This window comes from Podarcis tiliguerta, assembly GCF_965153285.1.
Source record: "Podarcis tiliguerta genome assembly, chromosome: 13".
Classification (NCBI taxonomy): domain Eukaryota; kingdom Metazoa; phylum Chordata; class Lepidosauria; order Squamata; family Lacertidae; genus Podarcis; species Podarcis tiliguerta.
Window position 1 is genome coordinate 16,018,955 of NC_139546.1, and position 27,072 is coordinate 16,046,026.

Genomic DNA, 27,072 nt, shown 5'->3' on the forward strand with positions numbered 1-27,072 from the left:
TAACCTTAGGTCCAGTCACGACTCTGGGGTTGCCCGCTCATCTCGCTCTATAGGCTGAGGGAGCCGGCTTTTGTATGCAGACAGCTTCCAGGTCCCGTGGCCAGTCTTGTGATCATGACTAAGCCACTTCTAGTGGACCAGAGCAGTGCACGGAAACGTCATTTACCTTCCCGCTGGAGCGGTACCTATTTATCTACTTGCAATTTGACGTGCTTTTGAACTGCTAGGTGGGCAGGGGCTGGGACCGAACAACGGCAGCTCACCCCATCGCGGGGATTCAAATGGGTGACCTTCTGATTGGCAAGGGAGATGCTTCTGATGAAATATTTTGGAGTAAAAGCATTTTGAACATGAGTGAAATTCAGCTCCATTTTATTAGAAAATATAATACCACCACACACTACTTTTTGTTTATTACTTCTATATAGTGTCCCCCTGACTAGTTGTGAGGTGCTTTTCCGTCAGGAACACAAATAGTTGTTTGTGGGAATCTCTCACCAAAATGTTCGTTCCCCAAACCTGGATCTTGGCATCCAGATGATTCTTCTTTTTTGATTCCTATTTTTCCTTTCTACCAATGCAAACCACCTACAAAACTCTCTCTTTTTGCTTTTAAATTATGCTTTATTATACTTACTTACATCTGTACAACATAAACTTAAATTCATTATCAATAAACTGACTAATCAAAAATCAGATAAAATATAAACACTTTAAGAATAAATTTTCATCCAAAGCACCTGACCTCCCATCCTTTCCATATTTCATTCATTTTAAACCTATTGCATTAGCTTATCTACTTGTTTAGTAATAAAGTAAAGATATCTATGTCTTTTTCCTTTTGCATGGATTTTTTACAGAGGTTGTTCAAAGGCTGCTACTGAGTTTAAATTACAGCAACTGTTCTCGAGGTAATTCTTGAAAACTAATGAACTGGTGTTCATTTGGGAAATTTTGGGAGGCCAGATTAATTATTTGCACTGGTCAGCATTGATAAGAGACTAGCCCACTGTTCTTCTCTTCCTCATTGCTGTTAATTCTGCATGCTCTTTTGTCGTCCCATAAACAGACAGAAACCACTTTGGATGAAAAATCAGAAGCAGGGGTTTGTTTGTTTTTGGGTCATTTTCTGATGTTCCTGATGTAAAGAGAGCGTGTTATCATCACAGCTGTAATTATCACTCTCCGCATAGCTAAGTCTCCCTTGGATAATGTCTCAGTAGATTTCCAGAGAATACTAACCAATGTCAAAACATGGGTATTATAACATCTTCTTGCCATTTTAAGCAAGAGATAGAAGAGAAAGGATTTTCACTTTTCTCTTCGTCAAGTTGTAAAATAGGATTTTAATCTGTGAATTGTTAGAGAAGTGATGTTCATGATAAGGCAGAATATTGTACTGAGGGTGGTTGTGAAGCAAGGCTCATGTGCTGGATGGAAATAATGCTGTTTGATGAGAAAGAATATGTGCTTCAGTTTGCTGCTGTTTATTGTGCCCCTTCTCTTTCGTCTGCCACATCTGGTGTGCAAACATACCACGAGTTGCACCGTCCATGATCTTTCCAGCATTCCACATGAATACTACCAAGCTGGTCATCTTATTGTAGGCGGACTTGCTTCCCACCTCCTTACTGCTTTTGACGAAGAAAACTTCAAAGAAAGGCTAACTACCCAGCAGCTTCTAAATACCTTGTAAACACTTCAAATGTCGAATAATCAGATGATACTGAAAATATCCCCTAGCTCTAACTAGGCCTACTCAGAAGCTAGTTCCACAGATTTCAGTGGGATTTACCTCAAGGCAGGTGGTGGGGTGCATTTACAAAGCTGAGGAGTTGGCTTGGAAGAAGGGAGATGCAGATCTGAATGTGTCAGTGTGATGAGAGAGCCTGGTCTTGTTGATGTGTGCTCTCCTCCTCTCATCCCACCAAATCTCTTCCAAGGAGAGTTTAACTAGGGGAGGACTCACAGACCAAACCTCCGTAGTTTAAAATGGAAAGCTCTTCTCTGTTCTTAATCTTCACCTCAGAAACTCTCCTGCGAGTGGTCTTAATAGTTCACCTTTCCATTGAGGTGGTGCTCCAAGAGCCCCTGATGTTCTCATCTATGTTGGGCTAGTTGACTGCATTTCATATTTCTAGAGAGGGCCTGGGTTAGATACATGCTGACTGTATTCAGCTGAAGGTAGTGATCAGTGAAGAAATGTCAGTTAACAGTCACTTGGGAGAAGTTCTGAGGGAGGTGTAAGTCTGAATGAGCCCTAGATGAAGCTAAAATTCTGCTCACCTCTTATTAGAAGAACATTATAAAAGCACATTTCTTAAATGAGCTCAGCTGTCCAAGCAGCCAAGAATATAATCTGAGGAGTTTGACAGTCAGAGGCAGATTGTACCTAGCTGCTAAACTAATCTGTGTGTGAACTGGACAGGAGTGGAGGCTTAGGGAAGTTGGTATGAAAGAGGCTGGTGTCAACAAGAGCATCTCTTGGATGTTCAAAAAGTGTTGTCAAGTATATAATGAACCCCAAAGTAAATATCAATATTCCGTTATTGGGAAGGGGGGAATTCAATTTAGTTCATATTTACTGTAAATGAGAAGCTACCAAAAAAATTACTCTTAAAAATATATTGAAACCAAACACAGTCATCATTTGAAATTCAAACTTGAATAATCATTTAAGAGACCCCTTAGGGGAAAAAATGCATAGCCTATCTCCCAATGATACAGCATAAAATTCTCATTGCAGTGTTGTGCCAAAGAACTACCAGCATATTCTGGCCTTGGTATTTGCTGTCAAGGAGATCAATGAGAACCCCAGGATCTTACCTAATATTACACTGGGATTCCACATCTACGACAATTATTTTGATGAAAGGATGACGTACCGGGCAGCTCTGAACCTTCCCTCTACCCTTATACCCAACTACAAGTGCAACATTCAGAAACACCTGGTGGCAGTTATTGGGGGACTGGACTTGGATACCTCCATCTACCTGGCAAACATATTGGGCATCTACAAGATTCCCCAGGTAAGATGCTGCCATGGGGATTTCCACACTCATTCATCACAATCTTTTCTATCTAGAAAGGATTTGCATAATAGAGAAATAGTTGTAAGAGACGAAGGAGAGTGATTCTGCCCTTCACAAAAAGTGTTCCCAGTGTGCTTTGTACAATTACAGTAAATAGAATGCGTAGCATCAAGCTGTCACGTGACATTAAGCTATCAGCATAATAGAAACATGTCTGCTCTAGGTCGCCATTCCTTTCCCCCATTCTTAGGCATACTGGCCATTTCTCTCTGCTGGAGTTCTGAGAAGTGAATCTTCTAACTAGCTTGGTGTCTCAGGTTCAGCTGATGATGGAACCCCTCCATAGGGATATCCCATTGCATAATAATAATTTTGCTGTTTATACCCCACCCATCTTACCGGGTTGCCCCAGCCAATATGAGCGGCTTCCATCATATGTAAAAACATAATAAAATATGAAACATTTTAAAAACTTCCTTATAATAATAATAATATTTTTTTTATTTATACTCCGCCCTCCCCAGCCAAGGCCGGGCTCAGAGCGGCTTACAAGCAATAATAAAAACAAATGAATGATTACAACTTAAAAACAAAAATAAAATACAACGTTAAAATAATGGAACATTAAAATATTAAAATGTAGCCTCATCGCAGGAGGAGAAGGAAAGGAAAAAGAAAGAGAGGGAGGAAGGGAATAAAATTGGCTCCAAGCCAAAGGCTAGGCGGAACAACTCTGTCTTACAGGCCCTGCGGAAAGAAATCAGATCCTGTAGGGCCCTGATCTCATGAGGCAGAGCGTTCCACCAGGCCGGAGCCAGAGTTGAAAAGGCCCTGGCTCTGGTTGAAGCCAATCTAACTTCCTTAGGGCCTGGGACCACTAGGGTGTTGTTATTTATGGACCTTGAGGCTCTCTGTGGGGCATACCAGGAGAGGCGGTCCCGTAGGTACGAGGGTCCTAGGCCGTGAAGGGCTTTAAAGGTCAAAATCTGACCCTGTACTCCACCGGGAGCCAGTGTGGCTTGAAAAGCACTGGGTGAATATGCTCCCATGGCAGAGACCCCGTGAGGAGCCTCGCTGCAGCATTCTGTACCCACTGGAGCGAATTACAGTAGTGAAGCCTGGAGATGACCGTCGCATGGATCACTGTGGCCAGGTCGGGGCGGGAAAGGTAAGGGACCAACTGCTTGATGCGGCGAAGGTGGAAAAATGTCACCTTGGCTGTTGCTGTAACTTGCGCCTCCATGGAAAGGGAGGCGTCAAGGATTACACCCAAACTCTTAATGGAAGGCAATGGCACTAATTGGGCCCCCGCAAGAGAAGGGAGTTCGTCCCTCATCCCCATGCCATCCTGATCTAGCCATAGGACCTCTGTCTTTGAAGGATTTAGTTTCAATCGGCTCCCACGAAACCATCCAGCTACAGCTTCCAAGCATCTGGTCAGTGTGTTCGGGGCCGAGTCGGTGTGGCCATCCATCAGCAGATAGAGCTGAGTGTCATCAGCATATTGGTGACAGCCCAGCCCAAAGCTCTGGATAATCTGGGCAAGGGGGCGCATAAAGATGTTAAAAAGCACCGGGGAGAGAATTGTGCCCTGCGGCACTCCACACACCAAGGAGTAGCGCGACAACATTTCCCTCCCTAGTGCCACCCTCTGTCCCTGACCAGAGATAAAAGAGCACAACCAGTTACGGGCTATGCCCTGTATCCCCACGTCTGCGAGGCGGTAGTCCAACAGATCATGATCGACCATGTCTGACAAATCTAAAAGGATCAGCAGTCCTGACCCCCCTCGATCCAGTTGTCTACGGAGATCATCTGTTAGGGCAACCAGAGCCGTCTCCGTCCCAAAACCAGGACGGAAACCAGACTGAAATGGATCTAATGCCGATGTTTCCCCCAGAAACCTACCAAGCTGTTCAGCAACCGCTCTCTCAATTACCTTACCCAGGTATGGAAGATTTGAAACTGGGAGGTAATTGGATAGGTCTAAGGGATCTGATGAAGTTTTCTTTAAGAGTGGACACACCACTGCTTCCTTTAGTTCCCCTGGGAATGTCCCCGTGTCAAGGGACAAATTGATAATTTCAACCAGGGGGGTCCGCGCAACATCTGGACACTCCCTAATCAGCCAAGACGGGCACGGATCAAGGAGGCAGGTGGTGGGCCTACCAACTTGGAGGAATCTATCCACATCAGTAGGGAGTATCCAATCGAAATGGGCCAACACTGGACCTGAAGTCAGTCGAGGGGCCTCCAGTTCAGTCACTGTATCTAAATTGGCAGGGAGGTCACAGCAGAGCAACAGGACTTTCTCCGCAAAAAAGCTCGCGAATGCCTCACAGCTGTGGGTTGAATTTGTGCTTAAATTTGGTTGTCCTCCTAAGGACGTTATTGACCTAATTATTCTAAAATGTTGTGCCGGGCGAGAGCTAGCGGATGCAATGGAAGCTGCAAAGTAAGATTTCTTAGCAGCTTTCATAGCCATCTCATAGGCTTTCATAAGCGTCCTATAAGATGTTCTTGAGGCTCCGTCACGAGTCCGTCACTATACTAGCTCTAGCCGTCTGAGATCCCGCTTCATTTTCCAGAGCTCCTCAGTAAACCAAGGGGCCCGGTTTCGACGGGGTCGCAGAGGGCGCTTAGGCGTGATCTCATCAATGGCTGCCAAGAGCCGGTTATTCCAGTCCTCAACAAGGTCATCTAATGAGTCACCAGGAGAAGCAGGGTTCCGCAAGGCTTGTCGGAATCTATCAGGATCCATCAGTTTTCGCGGACGAGCCCAAATAGGTTCGCCACCCGAGCCAGGGAGGAGCGGGAAGTCAATCTTGGCTTTCAGAGCGTAGTGATCAGACCATGGCACTTCCACAGCGGGGAGCATGATCACATCTATGCCAGCCCCAAAGATCAGATCCAGCGTGTGGCCTGCTTGATGAGTGGGGCCCAAAACAAACTGGGAGAGCCCTAGTGTTGCCATGGAAGTCACTAGGTCCAGAGCCTGTGAGGAGGGAGCGGCATCGGCATGGACGTTGAAGTCTCCCAAAACCAGTAGGTTTGGGAACTCCAAGGCCCAGCCCGCCACCACCTCCAGCAGGTCTGACAGGGTGGCTGCAGGTGTGCTGGGTGGTCGGTACACCAGCCAGACAGCCAAGCTCTCCTTGGTGCCCCACACGAGACCAACACATTCAATGCCGGAGATCGCCGGTGATGGCAGAGCTCTGAAAGAGCAATCCTCCCGGAATAACAACGCTACTCCTCCCCCCCCCCGACCCACAGTCCGCGATTGATGGAGGACAGAGAAACCTGGGGGTGTTATCTCATGTAGGGAGACTACTTCGCCTTCCCATACTCAGGTCTCCGTCACGCAAGCCAGGTCAATCCCCTGCGAGACAAAAAAGTCACACATGGTGGTGGTTTTGTTGCCTATGGACCTGGCATTGCACAGCCCCAATGATGGAGGTGTGTAATCCTTGCTCTCCTTACCCTCATCCCTTGTGATGGGGCGTAGATTGGAAGGGGTTCGAGGATCACTGCATCTCGAAACCCTTCGCCGATAGAGATATCTAGCCCCACCGCCATTCCTCCCTAGCCCTTCAATTGTGGAAATCCCAGATCCCATACTAGCTTCCCCAATAGATGGGTAACATGTCCTCAATAACAAGTCATCCTTGGGCCAGGACTCCTGGGTCAAAATGGTATGGGAAAGAGGTGGAGGTCTGATAGGGTAAGTATCCCTAGAAGATAAAACCCAACCAACCACACCCCAAGCGGGGGAGACAGTCCCATGGTGTTTCATTAACTGTCAATCCCCCTCTCCCTCCTGGGTTAATTGGAGGATTGTTGGTTCTATCTGTGGCTGCAGAAGTATTAATGAGGTATGTGTTATAAAATGTGGATCACTGGCCAACAAAGAGCCAGATTTGAATTCGGAAGATCTGTCCATCCTGTCTCGCCAGGAGTACAGTAGAGAAGGCTGATCATTCTGATAAGTTTTTGGAACATTATGCAAAGGTCCAGATGTAGATTTGGTGCTGGATATCTCCAGATTGTCAGCAACATAGAGTTCTTTAGGTGTTGTTGCCATAGAAATGTCGGAGGCGCCAAATTCCTCATCTAATTTGGTGTCGTTTGAAAAGGGAACAGGGAGTTGCACTGATGTCTTTCTATGGGATAAAGAGCTGTTGGACGTCTTTAAATATTGTGCTCTAGGCTCTACTGTCCTTATATTTTGGGTAGAAATCTCAGTCTTTATACTCATTAGCCTCTTCTTCAGGTCTTATAATTCTAGGCTTACAAAGTTCTTTTCTTCCTTCGGGCAATTAGTATTTCTAGTGTTGAGCTTGGTTTCCTTTATCCACATTAGCTCTGACTCTATGCAAGGGACCAATTGCCTCCTAGTTTCGTCCTTAAATACCCTCACTGGGCGGAGAGAATGGAACCACCATAGGGTATCCTTTATCTCCATGAGTCGAGATGGGAGGGTTGATGACGTAAAGGTCATAAATAGGCGCATGGTGTTTCTCAAGGTAGGCAGGAAGTGGAAATTTTCTAGATCTACATTTCGGTAATGGTAATTCAGGAGCTGAGACAAGGACATAGTAATTTGTCTGCGGTTCATCCACCTATGAGTGTATCGGTGAATCTCAAGCATTATCTGGTTCGTTTGCAAGACTTGACAGGACCTCACTTCATCCATAGTTTGAGTTGGTGAGTTGTTAACAGAGTCATTTCTTATCATCCCTTTAAGCCCTTGGGCATTTAAAGGGGAGGAACTAGTATCCAATTGTTTCTCAATGTTAACTATTCTAGTGAGGATTTCATTCAGTCTTTGGAGAACCAGAACCATAGTTTCTGCAGACAACATGCAAATCTCTTGGTAGGGGTGCGTATCCCGGATTGGTTGAAAGCAGGCTCCTCTGCTATCTTGTTCTAGAGGCATGGGTGGGTCAGCGTTAGGAGTGGGAGGAATCCCTCCTGCTCCTGCTCTTGCCCTCTTGGACGGATTAGCTTGTTCTGGGAGGAGGGGGGTCGGGTCATTGACATCCTCCTTAAGGGGGGGTGAGGTTCCCCCAACGTTGTTACTCACTGTTTGTTCTATTTACTCCGTTTTCTCGGTTTCCTCAACCCGCTCTGTTTCTGAGCCAGGGCAGATGGCATTGGCTCTCTGCCGATTCTTTGTTTTAGAGGAATTGTGAGTCGCAATAATGGTCTTCTGGCTCTTTGCACCTCGTTTTCTCCTTCCGGCTGGCATTCTCAATAAGGAGGTCTTCGGATTGTCTTCAGATGGCTCGGGGACTGGATAACTCTATACCCTCCAACATTTCTCTGATGAAAAGAAGGGCATCCTAAGGAAAAATGGGGCATGTTGGATCAAATCAGAAACTGGGACTGCTTCTTTAAATCTGGGACTGTCCTTGGAAAATAACAGAATACCCTTCACATAGGGAAAGTGAGAGTGTTCCCCCAGCCCTATCACCTGAACCAGAGCCTATCCACAACCTTACAAGTTGTGACAATTTGCAACGTGGCAGGCAAAACCCAAATGACAACAGTCAATCAGCCAAGTGGGGAAAATTCCTGCCATGCCCCTGTCCCAACGACAGACGATACACGACGGCATAGCAAGGTCAAGCGCAACAAGGCCTAAAGTAGGGAGAGGTGGGCGGGTGTTCTGAATGCATGCGCCAAAAGAGGAAGCTCTGGGTCACGTGCTTAGGCATCTATAGAGTCACCCAGACCCTATACATCTATCAACTCTCCAGGGTCAGTGTGGGCTTCTAATACATTCTTTCCTGCTCTTATTTATTTATTTATTATTCCACACACACCCTCTCTGCTTTCTGGAACCTGCTTCTATGAGGCAACTTGCTCATCTTGCCTCCTGGGTGGGCAGGTCCTGGGTGCACATGCCCAGTCCTTCTGCAATAATACATGATGCTACTGTATTTCATTTTAGCTCACTTATGGCTCCTTTTCTCCAGAGGATGCTGGTCAAAGCCAATCCACATCCTTCTACAAGATGGTGCCCAATGAAGCCCATCAGTACACTGGGATTGTTGAGTTACTTCTGCACTTTGGTTGGACGTGGGTTGGATTGCTTGCTGCAGAAAGTGGAGAGAGATTTATTCAGACCCTGAAACCTCTGCTCTCCCAGAAAGGTATTTGCTTGGCCTTCACAGAGACAAACCTGAAAATGACATACTTGGCTGATATAATAAACATGCACTTCCAGCTCGTCCAAGTTTATCAAGCTATTATGGAAAGTAAAGCCAAGGTGGTGGTTGTCTATGGAGGAACAAGGTCCATGCTTGCCTTGCAGACAATGATAGCACTAGGTGAAATGGAAAATGTGACCAAGACATCTGATGGCAAGGTGTGGATTTTGACGGCACAACTGGATTTCACAGCACCGCCCTTGCAAATGAGCCTGGATATGCAAATCCTCCAGGGTTCCCTCTCCTTTGCAGTTCATTCAAATGTGGTACAAGGATTCAAAGCCTTTCTTGAGGCACAAAATCCTTTTGAGGCAAATGGAAATGGCTTTGTCAAACAGTTCTGGGCACAGGTATTTCTCTGTTTATTTCCAAATTCCAGTACAGAGGAGCAGGCCAGTGAAACCTGCACTGGAGAGGAGAAGCTGGAGAATCTCCCTTCGTCTGCTTTTGAGATGACCATGTCTGGCCACAGCTACAGTGTCTATACTGCTGTCTATGCCATAGCACATGCTCTACATACCATGTTCCTGCCTGGAGCCAAATATAGGAGAATGGTGGAAGGAGAGATGCAGGAGTTTCGGCCTTGGCAGGTAATGCGTGTCATGAGATATCATTCATTTGACATAGGCAGTGATATGTAAAACAGTACCCTGAAACATTTTAAGCTCCACATTCTCCATTTGTGTGCAGAGAAGCTGCTCATTGAGGATTAGCTCAGTGAAGAATCAGACTGTTCTGCTTACAGCTGGTAAGCAGGAGGACCCAATCCTGCACTCTCCAGTTTTTTTGTGAGCAATTTCCTTTGTGTGCATGGAAAAACATGCAGCAAACAGAAGCATGGAAATACAGGATGTAAAACCTTAAAATATGCCCTTTCCAGTGAATTCCAGAAGATGCCACTTTGCTAGCACAAAAATAGATCACATGCTTAGCAGGTCGTAATGTGGTTTACTTACAAAACTCTTTAAAGTTCAAAAGTTTTTTGGAACACAACACTCATAAAAATGTTGCAGAAGTAGAAGCCAAAATGATAAAAGTTCCTAATCTTTCTATTGGTATAGAAAATGGTAGTTTCAGATTACATTCTTATCTGAAAAAACAAGCTTCTCAAGTCAAGTCAAGTCAAGTTTTATTGCGGCAAAAGCCAGTAACACCAAACACCACAAGATCAGACAAAGAGAATTCAACAATGGCATCCAAAGGGGGGGGGGGAAGGATGGATTACACAAGGGAACTTCGCATTGTGCCATTCAACAGAAGAGATTTACGTTTCCTGATTACCAAAGTGCAGAATTTGGCTACCTCATATGATATTGAGCTTGAGGAATCTTCCAGAAGGTATTTTCGTAAAATTTCGGGGGAGGATTCCAAATAATGTTGTAGGGGTATAAATTTTGATAAAAGTGGGAAAATAAATTGAACTCGTTCTTCACTATAAAATTTGCAAAATAGAAGGATGTGTGTGATAGATTCTACCTTATTAGACATACAGGGGCAGAGACGTGCATGCATTGGTACCCGCGTGAATTTGCCGTGCAGCAGTGCTGAGGGCATTGTCTCAAAGCGGGCTCTAGAAAAAGCCCATCTATAAGCTTCATTAGTGATGTTAGTTAAGTAAGGGGCAGCTGCAAAATTAGGCCAAGCTTTTAGACATCTATACGTCTCCGGGAGTAGGGCGTCTTCTTGTTGTAATTCGACATCGTAAAGTCTCTGAGTGATAATTGCTTTTGCCTTGTTCAGAGTTCCAATAAAGAGATTTTCAGGGTTTAGGCCAATTTGTTTGATCTTGTTAGTTATTTGCAGAAGCCAAGGAGGATAGGGAACTGCGGCCAGGAAGCAAGGTAACAATCCCTTAGGATTGTAGTGGATTTTCAGCCAGAGGGATATTGCTTGCTCCCAGACTTTTAATTCCACTCTGGGCAGTCCTGCCTCTTGCCTTAAGACTGCATTAGGTGTGCATCTTGGGGTAGCAAATAGTGATCTTAAAAACTTTGATTGAACTGTTTCAAGGGTCTTAAGGTTGGCAGAGGGGTTAATTTGAGAGCCATACAGGAGTTGGGCCAGAGATTTTGCCTGAAAGACTTTTAAGGCCATCGGGAGGAAGCCAGCTCCTTTCCTTCTGAATAATCTAAGGATGGCATTTGCACTTCTTCCTGCTGATATAGCTGATGTAGTCAGGTGTGTTGACAGTTTGGCATTATAAGAGAAAGTAATGCCTAAGTATTGGAAGGTTTTAGTCTGTTCAATGGCATTTCCCTTTATGGTCCAATTTTCTTTCCTGAAGGAACGGTTAAAATGTACAATTTTAGTTTTAGCGAAGTTAATTGTTAACAGTTCAGTGTTACATTGATCACTAAACTTCCCTAAGGCATGTTTCAGACCCACTTTGGTTTGAGAGAGGAGAACCGCGTCATCCGCATACATTAAAACTGGTACTTTTCTGCCGTTAGAGAACACGGGGGGGGGGTTCAATTTCACGGCAACATGTGATCAGGGAGTTAACATAGATGTTAAATAAAAGTGGGGCTAATAGGCATCCTTGTCTGACTCCTCTTTGGACTGGGATTTCTCTAGAGAGTCTACCGTCCTGTGCGAGTCTTATCTGGAGGGTATTATTCTCATGAAGCTTAATCATCAGAAGTAATAACCTTCTGTTAATACCCATATTGGCCAATTTGGCCCAAAGCCTACCCCTGGATACAGAATCAAAAGCTGCCTTTAGGTCCACAAAAGCCGCATACAATGACTTTTTCCAATGTTTCACATACTTATAGACAAAGTAATCTAACACTAAGCAGTGATCTATGGTGGAACGTCTGGATGTAAATCCTGCTTGTTCAATTTCTAGCAAGTCATTATGATCTAACCATTCACATAATTTTAGACATAGATGTTTTGTGTAAAGTTTGCAGATCACATTCAGTAGACTAATTGGTCTGTAATTGGATGGGTCAGAGGGGTTGCCCTTTTTAAATATAGGAACAATTATAGCCAGTCCCCAATCTTTAGGGATTTCCGTTATCTTATCTATATATGAAAATAGATTTGCAAGAACCGGAGCCCACCAGTTTATTTGCGCTTTCAGAAGTTCAGCAACAATGAAATCAAACAAGCTTCTTAATTCCATGCGGCTATAGGGAGCAGTTCAGAACTCCCCATGCACGAAATTCACATATAGAGTGAGCAGAACAAAAGGCTTTGTTGCCCATTTCTTCCCAAGGTAAGGGGAAGGGACATTGGCCAAGTCTGTCAGAACACCTTATTCTATGACATTAAACCATGGGTAGGCAATCTAGGTGCGGGGGCTGGATCCGGCCCAATTGCCTTCTAAATCTGGCCCGCCGACTGTCCAGGAATCAGCGTGTTTTTACATGAATAGAATGTGTCCTTTTATTTAAAATGCATCTCTGGGTTTTTTTGTGGAGTATAGGAGTTTGTTCCTTTCCCCCCTCCAAAATATAGTCTGCCCCCCCCCCAAGGTCTAAGGGACAGTGGACCGGCCCCCTGCTGAAAAGGTTTGCTGACCCCTGCATTAAACCCTTTATGTATTTATTAGACTCAAGCATGCTGGTTATATGAGGATTGTTGGGCAGTGTGTGTGTGTGTAGATGCATGGTCAGACACACATTGGGATTTTTCCCATAGGAAACAAGGGAGATCATTGGCTCAATATGTGAATGCTCGCCCTACAAACCATTTCTCAGAAAACAGATTATATTTGCATGACACTACCTCCCTGTGTTGACTGTCTGGAGGCATCCTGAATGTGAGAAAGAAGAGACATTTGCATTACTTCAAAGTTACTCTTTTCCTTTCAATGCAGCTCCACCCCTTTCTTACGACTGTCTCCTTTAACAACTCTGCTGGGGAAACAGTATCTTTTAGTTTGAACAGGGAAGTAGAAGCTGGCTTTGATATCATGAACCTGGTCACTTTTCCAAATAACTCCTTCATGAGAGTCAAGGTTGGAAGGGTGGGTGGTGAGGCTGCCGCAGGCCAGGAATTCACCCTTGATGACAACAGAATGGTGTGGCACAGAAGCTTTCACCAGGTGAGGCATAATTCCTACATCTATGAGAGATAGGAAAAGAGAATGTTATTCTACTTACAGATCATCAGTCCAGCACATACCTGCCTTTCCAGCCAGATTCTAAACATTTTTTCTCTGCACTGTGTAAGAATAATAGAATCTTAGAGTTGGAAGTCATCACAACAGTCATGTGGTCTGCGATGCAGGAATCACAACATAAGATCTTGCCGGGTCAGATCAATGCCCAACTAGTGCAGAATATTGCCATTGGCCAGTCTTGTCCAGCATCTGGATATGGCATGTGGCTTTTGACTTGGGGCTCTTTCCATCCCAGTGTATTTCATGAGTCTCTTGGGAAGAAGAAGGGGTTTGCTGCTTGCAGTTGAAATGCTGGTGGTTGTGAAGGAAGTAGGGGCTGTGGAAGCTTGTGTGTAGCTATTCTTTGTCACCAAGTGCAGAATGAGGAAAGGGGCTGCTAGATTGAAGAAGAATAAGCTCTCCCCAAGAAGGCTTGCCAGGCACCTCCCTTTGAATCTTTAGGCACCAGCCGAAAACATTCTTCTAATGAATTTCTTAGACTTAATGGGGGTGGGTGAATCACACGCAAACTACTACACTTTTCAATTATACTAGGGTTGACATATTTCAGGACCCCCTGAAAATTGTTGACGCATCAAGAGCCAAATGAGTAGCCTGGCACTGTGTTTCGAATAAGTAGTTTGGGGTCTTCCTACTGCCAGCTGGAAGAAAAAAGAAGCCAAAAGTGCTACTTACTTCTCTGTGCTAAACGGTTTATCTGTTTCTCTAAATGAGCAGGGTCCACCTCTTTCGGTATGTAACCCAAGTTGTCCTCCTGGTTCCAGGAAGGAGAAGGAGGAGGGGGAGCCATTCTGCTGCTATGGTTGTGCTCCATGTCCTCAAGGCAAGATTTCACCCCAGAAGGGTAAGAGACACAGGATATACGATTTTCAAAAATAAGGCATGTTAGAAGTTGAGGAAAAGGATAAATAAATAATTGATAACCTGTGCATGTTTATACAAATGTTGACTGGAGAACTGCATCACAAATGTTTAGAGAAGTACACATTTTTAAGGGAAAATTTACTTTGGTGTACGTTTTGATTCAAGGAGTGCAATTTAGATATCTTTCTCATTCAAGTGGAATAAAAACCAAATTTCTCCTCCATACCTATTGACAGGTAGCCCCCATAAAGGATTAGGGACCCACTCCTAAAAAGAATCGGTTTGTCACCCATGATGTAATCTTTGTCACAGATTAAAATACAGCAGGCAATTCTAAATTAAATGCACCAGTGATATGACTTAGTATGAGACACCTTCCTTAATTCAGGCAATAACAGATAAACATGCATCTGATTGATACGTGATCGTACACCTGAGGAAGTTGGAATGGGATCAGCGTAGGGCATGAGGGTGGAACGGGGCTGGGAATGGAACCCCTGTGCAAAATGGTTATGGACTGTACCTGTTTTGATCAATAACAATGTGTTTATGTGGAGTTAGCAAGCCGTTACAGGACACCCCACATAACCCTAGCTGTCAACTTTCAGATTTGAAAATAAGGGATCAGCAGCCTCACCTGTCCCAGGGACAGTCTATGGGATATCTAACAATCCGGGATAGAAGCGGGAAGCAGTGGGAAGCGGCGCTGGAATAAGGAAATTTCCCGCAAAAAAAGGGAAGGTTGACAGCCATGCACATAACCCAACAAAAAGTTACTCTGGAAATATGTGTGATACCTCTAATTTAACATTATCAGTTCCATACTGGCAGCGTTAGCAGTTGCTCTCCAACACATCCAAAATCTGAATGTATTGTTTTCTTTCCAGATATGGTTGACTGTGTTGCATGCCCTGAAGATCATTATCCCAACATGGAACAATCACAATGCGTTCCAAAGACCATCAGCTTCCTGTCTGTTAAAGAGCCTCTGGGGATGAGCTTAGCATTGTTTGCTCTTTCTCTCTCTTTTCTTACAATGGTGGTCCTAGCCATCTTCATTAAACACCAGGACACACCCATTGTCAGAGCAAACAATCGGAACCTCACCTACACTCTCCTCACGTTCCTCCTGCTCTGCTTCCTCTGCCCATTGATCTTCCTCAGCCCTCCAGAAAGAGTCAGCTGCCTGCTCCGACAAATGGCATTTGGCCTTGTTTTCACAGTGACTGTTTCTTGTGTTCTGTCCAAAACGATCACGGTGGTTCTGGCCTTTGTGGCCACCAAACCAGGATCCCGAATGAGGAAGTGGGTGGGGAAAAGACTGGCAAGCTTCATTGTGATTTCTTGTTCCCTTATCCAAGCCGGCATTTGTGCTGTGTGGTTGGGAAACTCTCCCCCATTCCCTGATTCTGACATGCACTCTGTGATGAGGGAAATCATTCTAGGCTGCAACGAAGGGTCAGTTGCCCTGTTTTACTGTGTCCTGGGCTACATGGGCTTTTTGGCCATTGTCAGCTTTGTTGTGGCCTTTTTTGCCAGGAAACTGCCTGATAGCTTTAATGAGGCTAAATTCATCACCTTCAGCATGTTGTTGTTTTGTAGTGTTTGGATCTCCTTTGTTCCGGTCTACCTGAGCACCAAGGGGAAATACATGGTGGCTGTGGAGATCTTCTCCATCTTGGCCTCCAGTGCTGGTTTACTTGGTTCCATATTTGCCCCCAAATGCTACATCATTGTGTTGAGGCCTCATCTGAACAGCAAGGAGCAGTTAATAAAGAGGAAATAATGAATTATCTTTTCATTTTTGTGGGGGTTTTCCTACCAAAATATGAGCAATGTAATCCCTCTGTATCCACACCATTAAATTGTGTTGTATTTTACATGTTGCAGTTGTTTTGTGCAATTTCTTTTAAAACCAAAATATGGTCTCTCTGAAACAGGAGCCCCTTATCTTGTTTTAACCCTAAGCATTATTTGGAAACCAAAAAACAGCCATCAGTACCATAAAATATTGAGACCTGACTAGAACCTCAGAGGGTAATTGATTAGAAACTGAACAGAAAAAAATAATACACTGAGAGGCATTATTATTGTTGTTATTATTATTATTTAAAAGTCTCATTCCTTTCTAGGGTTTTTCCTCTCAGTAAGGTTTCTGTAAGGGACGCGGGTGGCGCTGTGGGTAAAACCTCAGCGCCTAGGACTTGCCGATCGCATGGTCGGCAGTTCGAATCCTTGCGGCGGGGTGCGCTCCTGTCGTTCGGTCCCAGCGCCTGCCAACCTAGCAGTTCGAAAGCACCTCCGGGTGCAAGTAGATAAATAGGGACCGCTTACCAGCGGGAAGGTAAACGGCGTTCCGTGTGCTGCGCTGGCTCGCCAGATACAGCTTGTCACGCTGGCCACGTGACCCGGAAGTGTCTGCGGACAGCGCTGGCTCCCGGCCTATAGAGTGAGATAAGCGCACAACCCTAGAGTCTGGCAAGACTGGCCCGTACGGGCAGGGGTACCTTTACCTTTACCTTTACTTTAAGGTTTCTGTAGACTTGCTACTGTCATGATTAGCCAGTCTCATAGGTTTCACTACAGCGAGTCCCACTTACTTGGGGGTTACGTTCAAGTGCCCCCACACATAAATGAAGATTGGATAAGTCGGGAGCATGCTCTAAACCCCTTTGAATGTATTCTATACTTCTCTCTCTCCATTCCAGATCAGGAGTACTGCACCTAAAATACCCACATCTGGAATTTTGGGGGCTGACTGGAGGATGTGTGGGGAAAGTTGCTGCTTCTGCTGTCAGGTGGGGGGGGGGGCTGAGCAGCATAAACAACCCCCTTCTGCACCTCCAGTCTCTGCCCTCACAATCCATGAGAACTCTCCAGCTCTCCATTTCTGGGTATTAATTAAATTATTTGGTTATTTATCGTGTGTAGTGCGGGATGCCTGTGGTCATGGGCAATATATGCTAGACCATTCCTGGTGTGGGGGTTTTAAACTTAAAATTCAATGAATAACTATTTTGGTATTTTTAATGGGTTTATTGTTATACAATGGGCAGAATGCTTCTGAATGAATATTTTGGAGTAAAAGCATTTTGAAATTAAGTACCATTTTATTAGAAAATATAATATCACCATTCACTACTTATTACTTCTATATATTACTCCCACCAAATAGTTGTGAGGTGCTTTTCTATCAGGAACACAAATAGTTGTCCTTTTCACCATTCCTTCGTCTCAGTATAATTGTCAGAAAACTAATCAACTGGTGTTCAGGTGGGAAATTTTAGGAGGTCAGAGTAATCATTTCCACTGGTCAGCACTGATAAGAGACCGGCCCACTGTTCTTCTCTTCCTCATTGCTGTTAATTCTGCATGCCCTTTTGTCCTCCCATAAACAGTCAGAAACCACGTTGAAGGAAACATCAGAAACAGGGATATTATTATTTTTGGTGGACATTTTCTGATTTTCCTGATGTAAAGAGAGCTTGTTATTACCTCACCTATAATTATCACTCTCAACATGGCTAAGTCTCCCTTGGATAATGTCTCAGTAGATTTCCAGAGAATACTAACCAATGTCAAAACATGGGTATGAAAAACTCTTCCTGCAATTTTTTGCAAGGGAGAGGACAGAGGAAGTGGAAGGAGTTTAACTATTTTCTTAATCAAGTTATAAAATAGGATTTTAATCTGTGAATTGTTAGAGAAGTGCTGTTTGTGATAAGGCAGAATATTGTACTGAGGTTGGTTGTGAAGCAAGGTTCATTTGCTGGATGGAAATAAGATTGTTTGATGAGAAAGAATATTTGCTTCAATATGCTGCTGTTTATTGTGCCCCTTCTCTTTCATCTGCCACATCTGGTGTGCAAACATACCACGAGTTGCACCGTCCATGATCTGCCCAGAATTCCACATGAATACTACCAACCTGGTCATCTTATTGTTGGCGGACTTGCTTCTCATCTCTTTGCTGCTTTTGACAAAGAAGACTTCAAAGAAAGGCTAACTATCCACCAGCGCCTTTATACCCAGTAAAGACATCAAATGTCAAATGATACTGAAATATCCCCCAGCTCTAACCAGGCCTCCTCAGAAGCTAGTTCCCCCGAGTTCAGTGGGATTTACTTCCACTGAAGGGGAATGCAGATCTGAATGTGTCACTGAGATGCGAGAGCCTGGTCTTGTTGATGTGTTCTCTCCTCCCCACATCCCACCAAATCTCTTCCAAGGAGAGTTTAACAAGAGGAGGACTCAAAGTTTAACCTCCGCTAGTTTAAGATGGAAAGCCCTTCTCTGTTCTTAATAATCACTTCAGAAACTTTTGTGTGAAGTGTCTTAAAGGCTCGCCTCTCCTTTGAGGTGATGCTTGAATAACCCCTCAGGTTCTCATCCAAGTCAGGCTAGACGATTGTCTTTAATATTTATAGACAGGGCCTGGAATAGATACATTCCAACTGTATTCAGCTGAAGGTAGTGAAGAAATGTCAGTTAACTGTCAGCTGGGAGACGTTATGAGGGAGGTGAGAGTTCAGTGGTAAAGATCAGATTTTGGGGAGGAAAATGGCAGGATTGGGACAGTCTGAATGATCCCTACATTAAGCTAAAATTCTGCTCTTTTAGGGGAAATTGTTCTGCAGATATGTGTATATTAGGGCAAAATTTACACTAAAATACTCAAGAATCATAAAGAGCCCACTGAAAAACATGCATAGCACATCTCTCAATGATACAGCATAAAATTCTTGTTGCAGTATTGTGCCAAAGAACTACCAGCATATTCTGGCCTTGGTATTTGCTGTCAAGGAGATCAATGAGAACCCCAATATCTTGCCTAATATTACACTGGGATTCCACATCTATGACAGTTACTTCGATGAAAGGATGACCTACTGGGCTGCTCTGAACCTTCCCTCCACATTTATACCAAACTACAAGTGCAACAACCAGAAACACCTTATGGCAGTTATTGGGGGGCTGGACTTGGATACCTCCATCTACCTGGCAAACATCTTGGGCATCTACAAGATTCCACAGGTAAGATGCTGCCTTGGGGACTTCACACATTCACCATGATTTCTTCTATCCAGAAAGGATTTGTGTAACATAGAAATAGTTGTGAGAGACGAAAGAGAGTGATTCTGCCCTTCACAAGGTAATGTGATGGTAGAAGAGTTCTCATTTCACCCCAGTTCCTTGTCCAAACACACCTAAAAACATGTATCCAAATTCCATGCTGCCAGCTGACACCTTTGCTGCATGGCCTACTGGTTGGAGACGGAAGCTGCTCTCTTGCAAAGCTGGAAGCCTGCCTATCAGGAGTCAGCTGCTGATGCATTGTGACACTTGATGCAAATTCTGTGTGTTAGTGGCTTGAGAGAGGAAGGAAAGACGCCATGAAATCAGGAGTTGAAATTTTGCGGTGAAGCAACATGAAAGAAACAGGGGAGAGAAAAGCAGCAGTACAGAAAAAACCTAGAGATCACAGTGGATAAAGAAAAGGAGGGCAGAGGAGAGGAAAGCAGGAGTTCAGGGAACTGGGAATGGAGGTATGGCAAAGAAGGAGGTGGAGGCTGAGAAACACAGGGTGCAACCTGCCACCCTTCCCAGCTTTCTGGAACCTGCCTTCTTAAGGCAACTGGCTCATTTTGCCTCCTGGGTGGGCAGGCCCTGGGTGCACATACCCAGTCCTTCTGCAATTGTAGATGATGCTCCTTTATTTCCTTTTAGCTCACTTATGGCTCCTTTTCTCCAGAGGATGCTGGTCAAAGCCAATCCACTTCCTTCTACAAGATGGTGCCCAATGAAGCCCATCAGTACACTGGGATTGTTGAGTTACTTCTGCACTTTGGTTGGACGTGGGTTGGGTTGCTTGCTGGAGATAATGACAGTGGAGAGAGATTTATCCAGGACCTGAAACCTCTTTTCTCCCAGAAAGGCATTTGCTTGGCCTTCTCAAAGACAATCCTGAAAATGATACATTTGGCTGAGTATTATGACATGTTTTCAGACTTCATCCAAATTTATCAAGCTATTATGGAAAGTAAAGCCAAGGTGGTGGTTTTCTATGGGGGAATAAAGTCCATGCTTACCTTGAGAGAAATCGTAGCAATTGGTGAATTGGAAAATGTGGCCAAGACATCTGTGGGCAAGGTGTGGATTCTGACGGCACAGCAGGATTTCACAGCACGGACCTATCAAATGAACCTGGATATGCAAGTCTTCCAGGGTTCCCTCTGCTTTACAGTTCATTCAAATGTGGTGCAAGGATTCAAAGCATTTCTCAAGGTACAAAATCCTTTTGAGGAAAATGGAAATGGCTTTGTCAAGAAGCTCTGGGAACAAGTCTTTCTCTGTTTATTTCCAAACCCCAATACAGAGGAGCAGGACAGTGGAACCTGCACTAGTGAGGAGAAGCTGGAGAATCTCCCTTCATCTGGTTTTGAGATGACCATGTCTGGCCACAGCTACAGTCTTTACAATGCTGTCTATGCAACGGCACATGCTTTACATGCCATGTTCTTGTCCAGGACCAAAAACAAATTAGTGGTGGAAGGAGAGATGCGGGAGCTTTGGCCTTGGCAGGTAATGTCTCTCATAAGATATAATTTATTTGACATAGGCTGTGATATGCAAAACAGTACCCTGAAAAATTTTGAAGCTCCAGTGTAAGAGCACATTATCTCTTGTGTGCAGAAAAGCTACTCATGGAGTAAGACAGTGAAGTACCAGACCTTTCCCACTTTTTTGTGAGCAACTTCCTTTGTGTGCAGAGAACCTGTTAGTGAAGGCGGATCCAATCCTGCACTGTGCTGCTTCTTCCAAAGCAGCTTCACTGCACAGAAGTTACACGGAGGATCCCAGCCTAGACCGAGAGGTGAAGGAGAGAGCTGGTAGAGAGAGGCAGGTGGAGCTGGAGAAAAAAGTAGCTGTGGCTGGGAAATGGGATGGAGAACAGCAAGGAAAAGGACTTTAAGCCTGTTTTTTTAGTTTGCGCTGAGCTTGCTAAACAATATCATTCTTGTTGGACTCTTTGGTGTGAGAACCCAGAAGAGATTTAATATGGCAACTCATGCAGCAAATAATGGCATGAAATTTAGGTGTTAAAACCTTTAAATGTGCCCTTTAAGTCAATGCCCAAAATATCCCACTTACTTAGCAGAAGGATAGACCACACAATTAGTAAGTTATACATAGTTTACATACAAAACTCTTCAAAGGTCAGATTCATGTGCTTTTCCATACGGCTGTCAGTTTTGCAGGCAGTCAAATATAGCTTGGTTACAAAAATGATTAAAGGTCCTCAAATATTGGTATACAAAGTACTGGTTTCATACTCCATTCTTGTCTGAAACACAGGAAACTGGTTGGAGGGAGCAGCTCAGAGCTCCACAGGCACATCATTCAAATGTAGGCAGAATGGAACCAAAGGTTTTATTGCCCATTTCCTCCCAAGGTGAGGGGAAGTGACATTGGCCAAGCCTGCCAGGACAACTTCCTCTATGGCATCAAGCACCTTGTGCATTAATTAGGCTCAAGCGTACTGATTACCTTACCATTTCCTTAGAAGCAGGAGATATCCAAGCAGTGGGAACAGAAAGGATGGATTTTTTTTCTTATTAGTGAGGAATGCATTGGGATTTTCCCCCCAGGAAACTATAGAAATCGTCACTTGAGTAGGCAAATGCTTGCCTTACGAATGATTTCTCAGGAACAGATTAGGTTCTTATAGCAATTCTTGCATGTACAGACAGACTGGAGGCATCGTGAGTGCCAATAAGGAGAGACATACGCATTACTGTACTTCATAGTTACTATTTTTTTTCCAATGCAGCTCCACCCCTTCCTTAGGAGTGTCTCCTTCAACAACTCTGCTGGAGAAACTGTATCTTTTGGTGAGAACAGGGAAGTAGAAACTGGCTTTGATATTACCAACCTGGTCACTTTCCCAAATAACTCCTTCGTAAGGGTCAAGGTTGGAAGGGTGGAAGACATCCCAGGCCAGCAAATTTCCATTGATGACAACAGAATGGTTTGGCACAGAAGCTTTCACCAGGTGGGGCATAATTCCTACATCCATGAGATATAGGAAAACAATGGAATCGCACTTTTAGAGTTTCCTCTGCACTACATAAGAACCTAAGATGAGCTTGCTGGATCAGTCCAATGGCCTATCTTGTCCAGGATAACACCCATGGCCAGTCTTCTCCTGCATCTGGATATGGCATGGATGTGACTGTTACCTTGTCTCTCTCTCTATCCCAGGGTATTTCATGAGTCTCAAGACTGGCCATGGGTGTTAAGAATAAGGTGTTGGTTGCTCTGATGGGAAGGAAGCAGGGACTATGGAGTTTGTGGGCAGCTGTTTTTCTCACCAACAGTGCAATGAGGAAATTGATTTCTTAGATTGAGGAAGACTCAAACCTCAATATCTTTAGGTGCCAGGTGAAAACATTCCTCTTCCCCCAGTTTTTTGTCAGATTAAAGTATCTCTGGCCTTTTGAACTGGCGGTGATATTTTATTGGTTGTTACTGTATAAGGTAGATATTTGTGGTTTTATACAGAAAATGACCCTGTGATCAGAGGAAGGGGGCATAGAAAAATAGATACCTATGGGAAACCTACAAGTTGGATCTGAGCACAAGGCTGCTCTCTACACAGTCTCCAGATTTGTAGCTCATTCTTTGGAGTATGTTTCTGTCCTCTCCAAGAAGCACAATTGTTTCACACATGCTATGATTGGAAAATTGAAGGTGGGACAGGCATTACACCTTTTGGGGGGACAATAGGGGCAGTGCTGGTGAACGTGAATCCCCAATCTTCTTCCCCTTTGCATCCTCATGCATTCTTCCTGAATGCCTGAAAGGGGCTCCAACATGGCAAGTTTCAGCATTTTTATCTTAAACCAATAAAAAAAGAAAATGAGTAGCTGGCACTGAGTTGGGAATAAGTAGTTTTGTGTCTTCCTACTGTTGTTTGGAAGAAAAAGGAAACAAAAAGTGCTAATAATTTCTGGGTGCTAAAATGTTTGTGGGTTTATTTCAATGGGCAGATTCCACCCCTTTCTGTGTGCAACCCAAGTTGTCTCACTGGTTCAAGGAAGGAAAAGATAGAGGGGGAGCCATTCTGCTGCTATAATTGTGCTCCATGTCCTCAAGGCAAGATTTCATCCCAGAAGGGTAAGAGAAACAGGATATATGTTTTTCAGAAATAAGTAATGTTAGAAGTTGAGGAAAAGGATAAATAAATCTGTGGGAACATGTGCATTTTTTTATATATTGTTTGATTGGAAAACTACATCCCAAATGTTTAGAGAAGTACACATTTTTAAGGACATCTGTACTTTGATTAACGTGTTGTTACAAGGAGTTCAATTTAGATAACTTTCCCATTCAAGTGGCATAAAAACCAAATTTCTCCTCCATACCTATTGGCAGACAGCCCCCATAAAGGATTATGGACCTAAGAAGAATCTGTTTGTCACCCATGATCTAATCTTTGTCACAGGTTAAAATACAGCTGGCAATTTTGAATTCAATGCACCAGTGATATGACTTGGTAGGAGACACCTGTCTTAGTTCAGACAATAACAAACAAACATGTGTCTGATTGATGCGCGATCGCACACCCGGTCGGGGTGGAATGTGGCTGGGAATGGAACCCCTGTGAAAAATGGTCATGGACTGTACCTGTTCTGAACAATAACAATGTGGTTTATGTGGAGTTAGCAAGCCATCACAGGACACTCCACATAACCCAACACAAAGTGTTGAGGTGCAGTTCTCATGCATCACGTTCATTCTGGTTATTCTGGAAATATGTGTGATACCTTTAATTTAACATTATCAGTTCCATACTTGCACCGTTAGCAGTTGCTCTCCAACACATCCAAAATCTGAATGTATTATTTTCTTTCCAGACATGGATGACTGTGTTGCATGCCCAGAAGATCATTATCCCAACATGGAACAATCACAATGCATTCCAAAGACCATCAGCTTCCTGTCTTTTAAAGAGCCTCTGGGGATGAGCTTAGCATTGTTGGCTCTTTCTCTCTCTCTCCTCACAGTGGTGGTCCTAGTCATCTTCATTAAACATCAGGACACACCACTTGTCAGAGCAAACAATCGGGACCTCACCTACACTCTCCTCACTTCCCTCCTGCTCTGCTTCCTCTGCCCATTGATCTTCCTCAGCCCTCCAGAAAGAGTGAGCTGCCTGCTCCGACAAATGGCTTTTGGCCTTGTTTTCACAGTGACCGTTTCTTGTGTGCTCGCCAAGACTATCACGGTGGTTCTGGCCTTTGTGGCCACCAAACCAGGATCCCGAATGAGGAAGTGGGTGGGGAAAAGACTGGCAAGCTCCACTGTGATTTCTTGTTCCCTTATCCAAGCAGGCATTTGTGCTGTGTGGTTAGGAACCTCTCCCCCATTCCCTGATTCTGACATGCAGTCTGTGATGAGGGAAATCATTCTAGGCTGCAACGAAGGGTCAGTTGCCCTGTTTTACTGTGTCCTGGGCTACATGGGCTTTTTGGCCATTATCAGCTTTGTTGTGGCCTTTTTTGCCAGGAAACTGCCTGACAGCTTTAATGAAGCCAAATTCATCACCTTCAGCATGTTGTTGTTTTGTAGTGTTTGGGTCTCCTTTGTTCCAGTGTACCTGAGCACCAAGGGGAAATACATGGTGGCTGTGGAGATCTTCTCCATCTTGGCCTCCAGTGCTGGCTTACTGGGCTCCATCTTTGCTCCCAAATGCTACATCATTGTGTTGAGGCCTGATCTGAACAGCAAGGAGAAGTTAATAAAGAAGAAATAACAAATTAACCTAACATCTCTGTTTTTTTCCACCAAAATATGAGCAATGTAATCTCTCCGTATCCACACCATTAAACTCTGTTATATTTTACATGTTGCAATTGTTATGTGTGATTTCTTTTAAAACCAAAATATGGTCTCTCTGGAACAGGAGCCCCTTATCTTGTTTTAACCCTAAGATTTATTTGGAAACCAAAAAACTGTCATGAGTACCATAAAATAATGAGACCTGACTAGAAATTCAGAGGGTAATTGATTAGAAACTGAACAAGAAAAAACAATACACTGAACGGCATTTCTTAAAAAAGTCTCATTCCTTTCTAGGTTTCCCCCTCTCAGTAAGGTTTCAGTAGAGTTGCTACTGTCATGATTATCCAGTCTCAGAGATTTCATTACAGCGAGTCCCACTGTGAGGAGTTGTTGCTGCCAAACTAGTAGAGATAAGGCTCCAGGCGCTCAGCCATTTCTGTCTTGTTGATTTATTACTAAAAGTTCAAAGCAGTTACAAGAGTTCAAACAAACGCGTCCATGCTTCAGTCAATCAGATGTCTCGACTGAATATTTGTGACGCCTTTCCCCCCAGCATGCCCATCAGTGCAGGGCACGCCTCCTATTTCCTTTGTTCTGTGAGTAGCTAGTTCCGGGGACTGGTTGCCCCCTCCTTATTTCCTCCTCGTCTGAGTCGGATGACAGACTGCTAATGAGCTCTTTCGGCTCTCGGTAATTGCTTCGCTCCTCCCTCGGCTCTCTAGCTGTCTCCCTTTCCCTGACACCCATTACTTGGGGGTTATGTTCAAATGGCCCACATTCATAAATGAAGATTGGATAAGTGGGGAGCACCATCTAAAACCCTTTGAATGTCTTCTCTGCTGCTCTCCCTCCATTCCGGATAAAAAATACTGCACCTAAAATACCCACATCTGGAATTTTGGGGGCTGACTGGGGGATGTGTGGGAATATTGCTGCTTCTGCTGCTCTTCTGTGCACATTAGCTGTCAGGTGGGGGGGGGGCTGAGTAGCGTAAACAACCCCCTGTTGCACCTCCAGTCTCTGCCCTCACATGCCATGAGAACTCTCCATCGCTCTCCCTCCATTTCTGGGTATTAATTAAATTATTTGGTTATTTATCGTGTGCAGTGCGGGATGCCTGTGGTCATGGGCAATATATGCTAGACCATTCCTGGTGGGGGGGGGGGGTTAAACTTAAAATTCAATGAATAACAATTTTGGTATTTTTAAAGGGCTTATTGTAATACGATGGGCAGAATGCTTCTGAATGAATATTTTGGAGTAAAAGCATTTTGAACAGGAGTGAAATTAAGCTCCCTTTTATTAGAAAATATAATACCACCATTCACTACTTTTTTTTTATTACTTCTATATATTACTCCCTCCAATTAGTTGTGAGGTGCTTTTCTATCAGGAACACAAATAAGTGAAATTAAGTACAATTTTATTAGAAAATATAATATCACCATTCACTACTAGTTGTGAGGTGCTTTTCTATCAGGAACACAAATAGTTGTCCTTTTCGCCATTCCTTCGTCTCAGTCTAATTGTCAGGAAACTTATGAACTGGTGTTCAGGTGGGAATTTTTAGGAGGTCAGAGTAATTATTTCCACTGGTCAGCATTGATAAGAGACTGGCCCACTGTTCTTCTCTTCCTCATTGCTCTTAATTCTGCATGCCCTTTTGTCCTCCCAGAAACAGTCAGAAAGAACTTTGAATGAAACATCAGAAACAGGGTTATTATTATTATGTTTGGGCATTTTCTGATGTTCCTGATGTAAAGGGAGCTTGTTATTACCTCACCTATAATTATCACTCTCAACATGGCTAAGTCTCCCTTGAATAATGTCTCAGTAGATTTCCAGAGAATACTAACCAATGTCAAAACATGAGTATGAAAAACTCTTCCTGCAATTCTAAGCAAGGAAGTCAACTTAGGAAGAGGAAGGATCTTTACATTTCTCTTAGTCAAGTTATAAAATAGGATTTTAATCTGTGAATTGTTAGAGA

At 44.0% G+C, this 27,072-nt stretch overlaps 1 protein-coding gene and 1 long non-coding RNA gene across 2 annotated transcripts in view; one reads left to right on the forward strand and one right to left on the reverse strand.

The window, feature by feature from the left end:
- The window catches only part of LOC310661741 (uncharacterized protein), a 173,020-nt gene extending 147,959 nt beyond the window's left edge, over positions 1 to 25,061 (forward strand). Inside the window, 7 exon segments of the mRNA XM_083408085.1 lie at positions 13,068 to 13,295; positions 14,138 to 14,217; positions 18,989 to 19,271; positions 19,965 to 20,819; positions 22,069 to 22,290; positions 23,288 to 23,414; positions 24,155 to 25,061. Of these exon segments, the coding sequence (XP_083264211.1) occupies positions 13,068 to 13,295; positions 14,138 to 14,217; positions 18,989 to 19,271; positions 19,965 to 20,819; positions 22,069 to 22,290; positions 23,288 to 23,414; positions 24,155 to 25,053 (2,694 nt within the window). The 3' untranslated portion in view covers positions 25,054 to 25,061.
- On the reverse strand, positions 9,048 to 18,555 carry LOC310661820. The gene is made up of 3 exons (XR_014504133.1): positions 18,166 to 18,555; positions 13,170 to 13,315; positions 9,048 to 9,130 (listed from the first exon to the last, which is right to left on the reverse strand). It is a non-coding gene; the product is annotated as an uncharacterized lncRNA (long non-coding RNA).
- Positions 25,062 to 27,072: the final 2,011 nt, after the last annotated feature.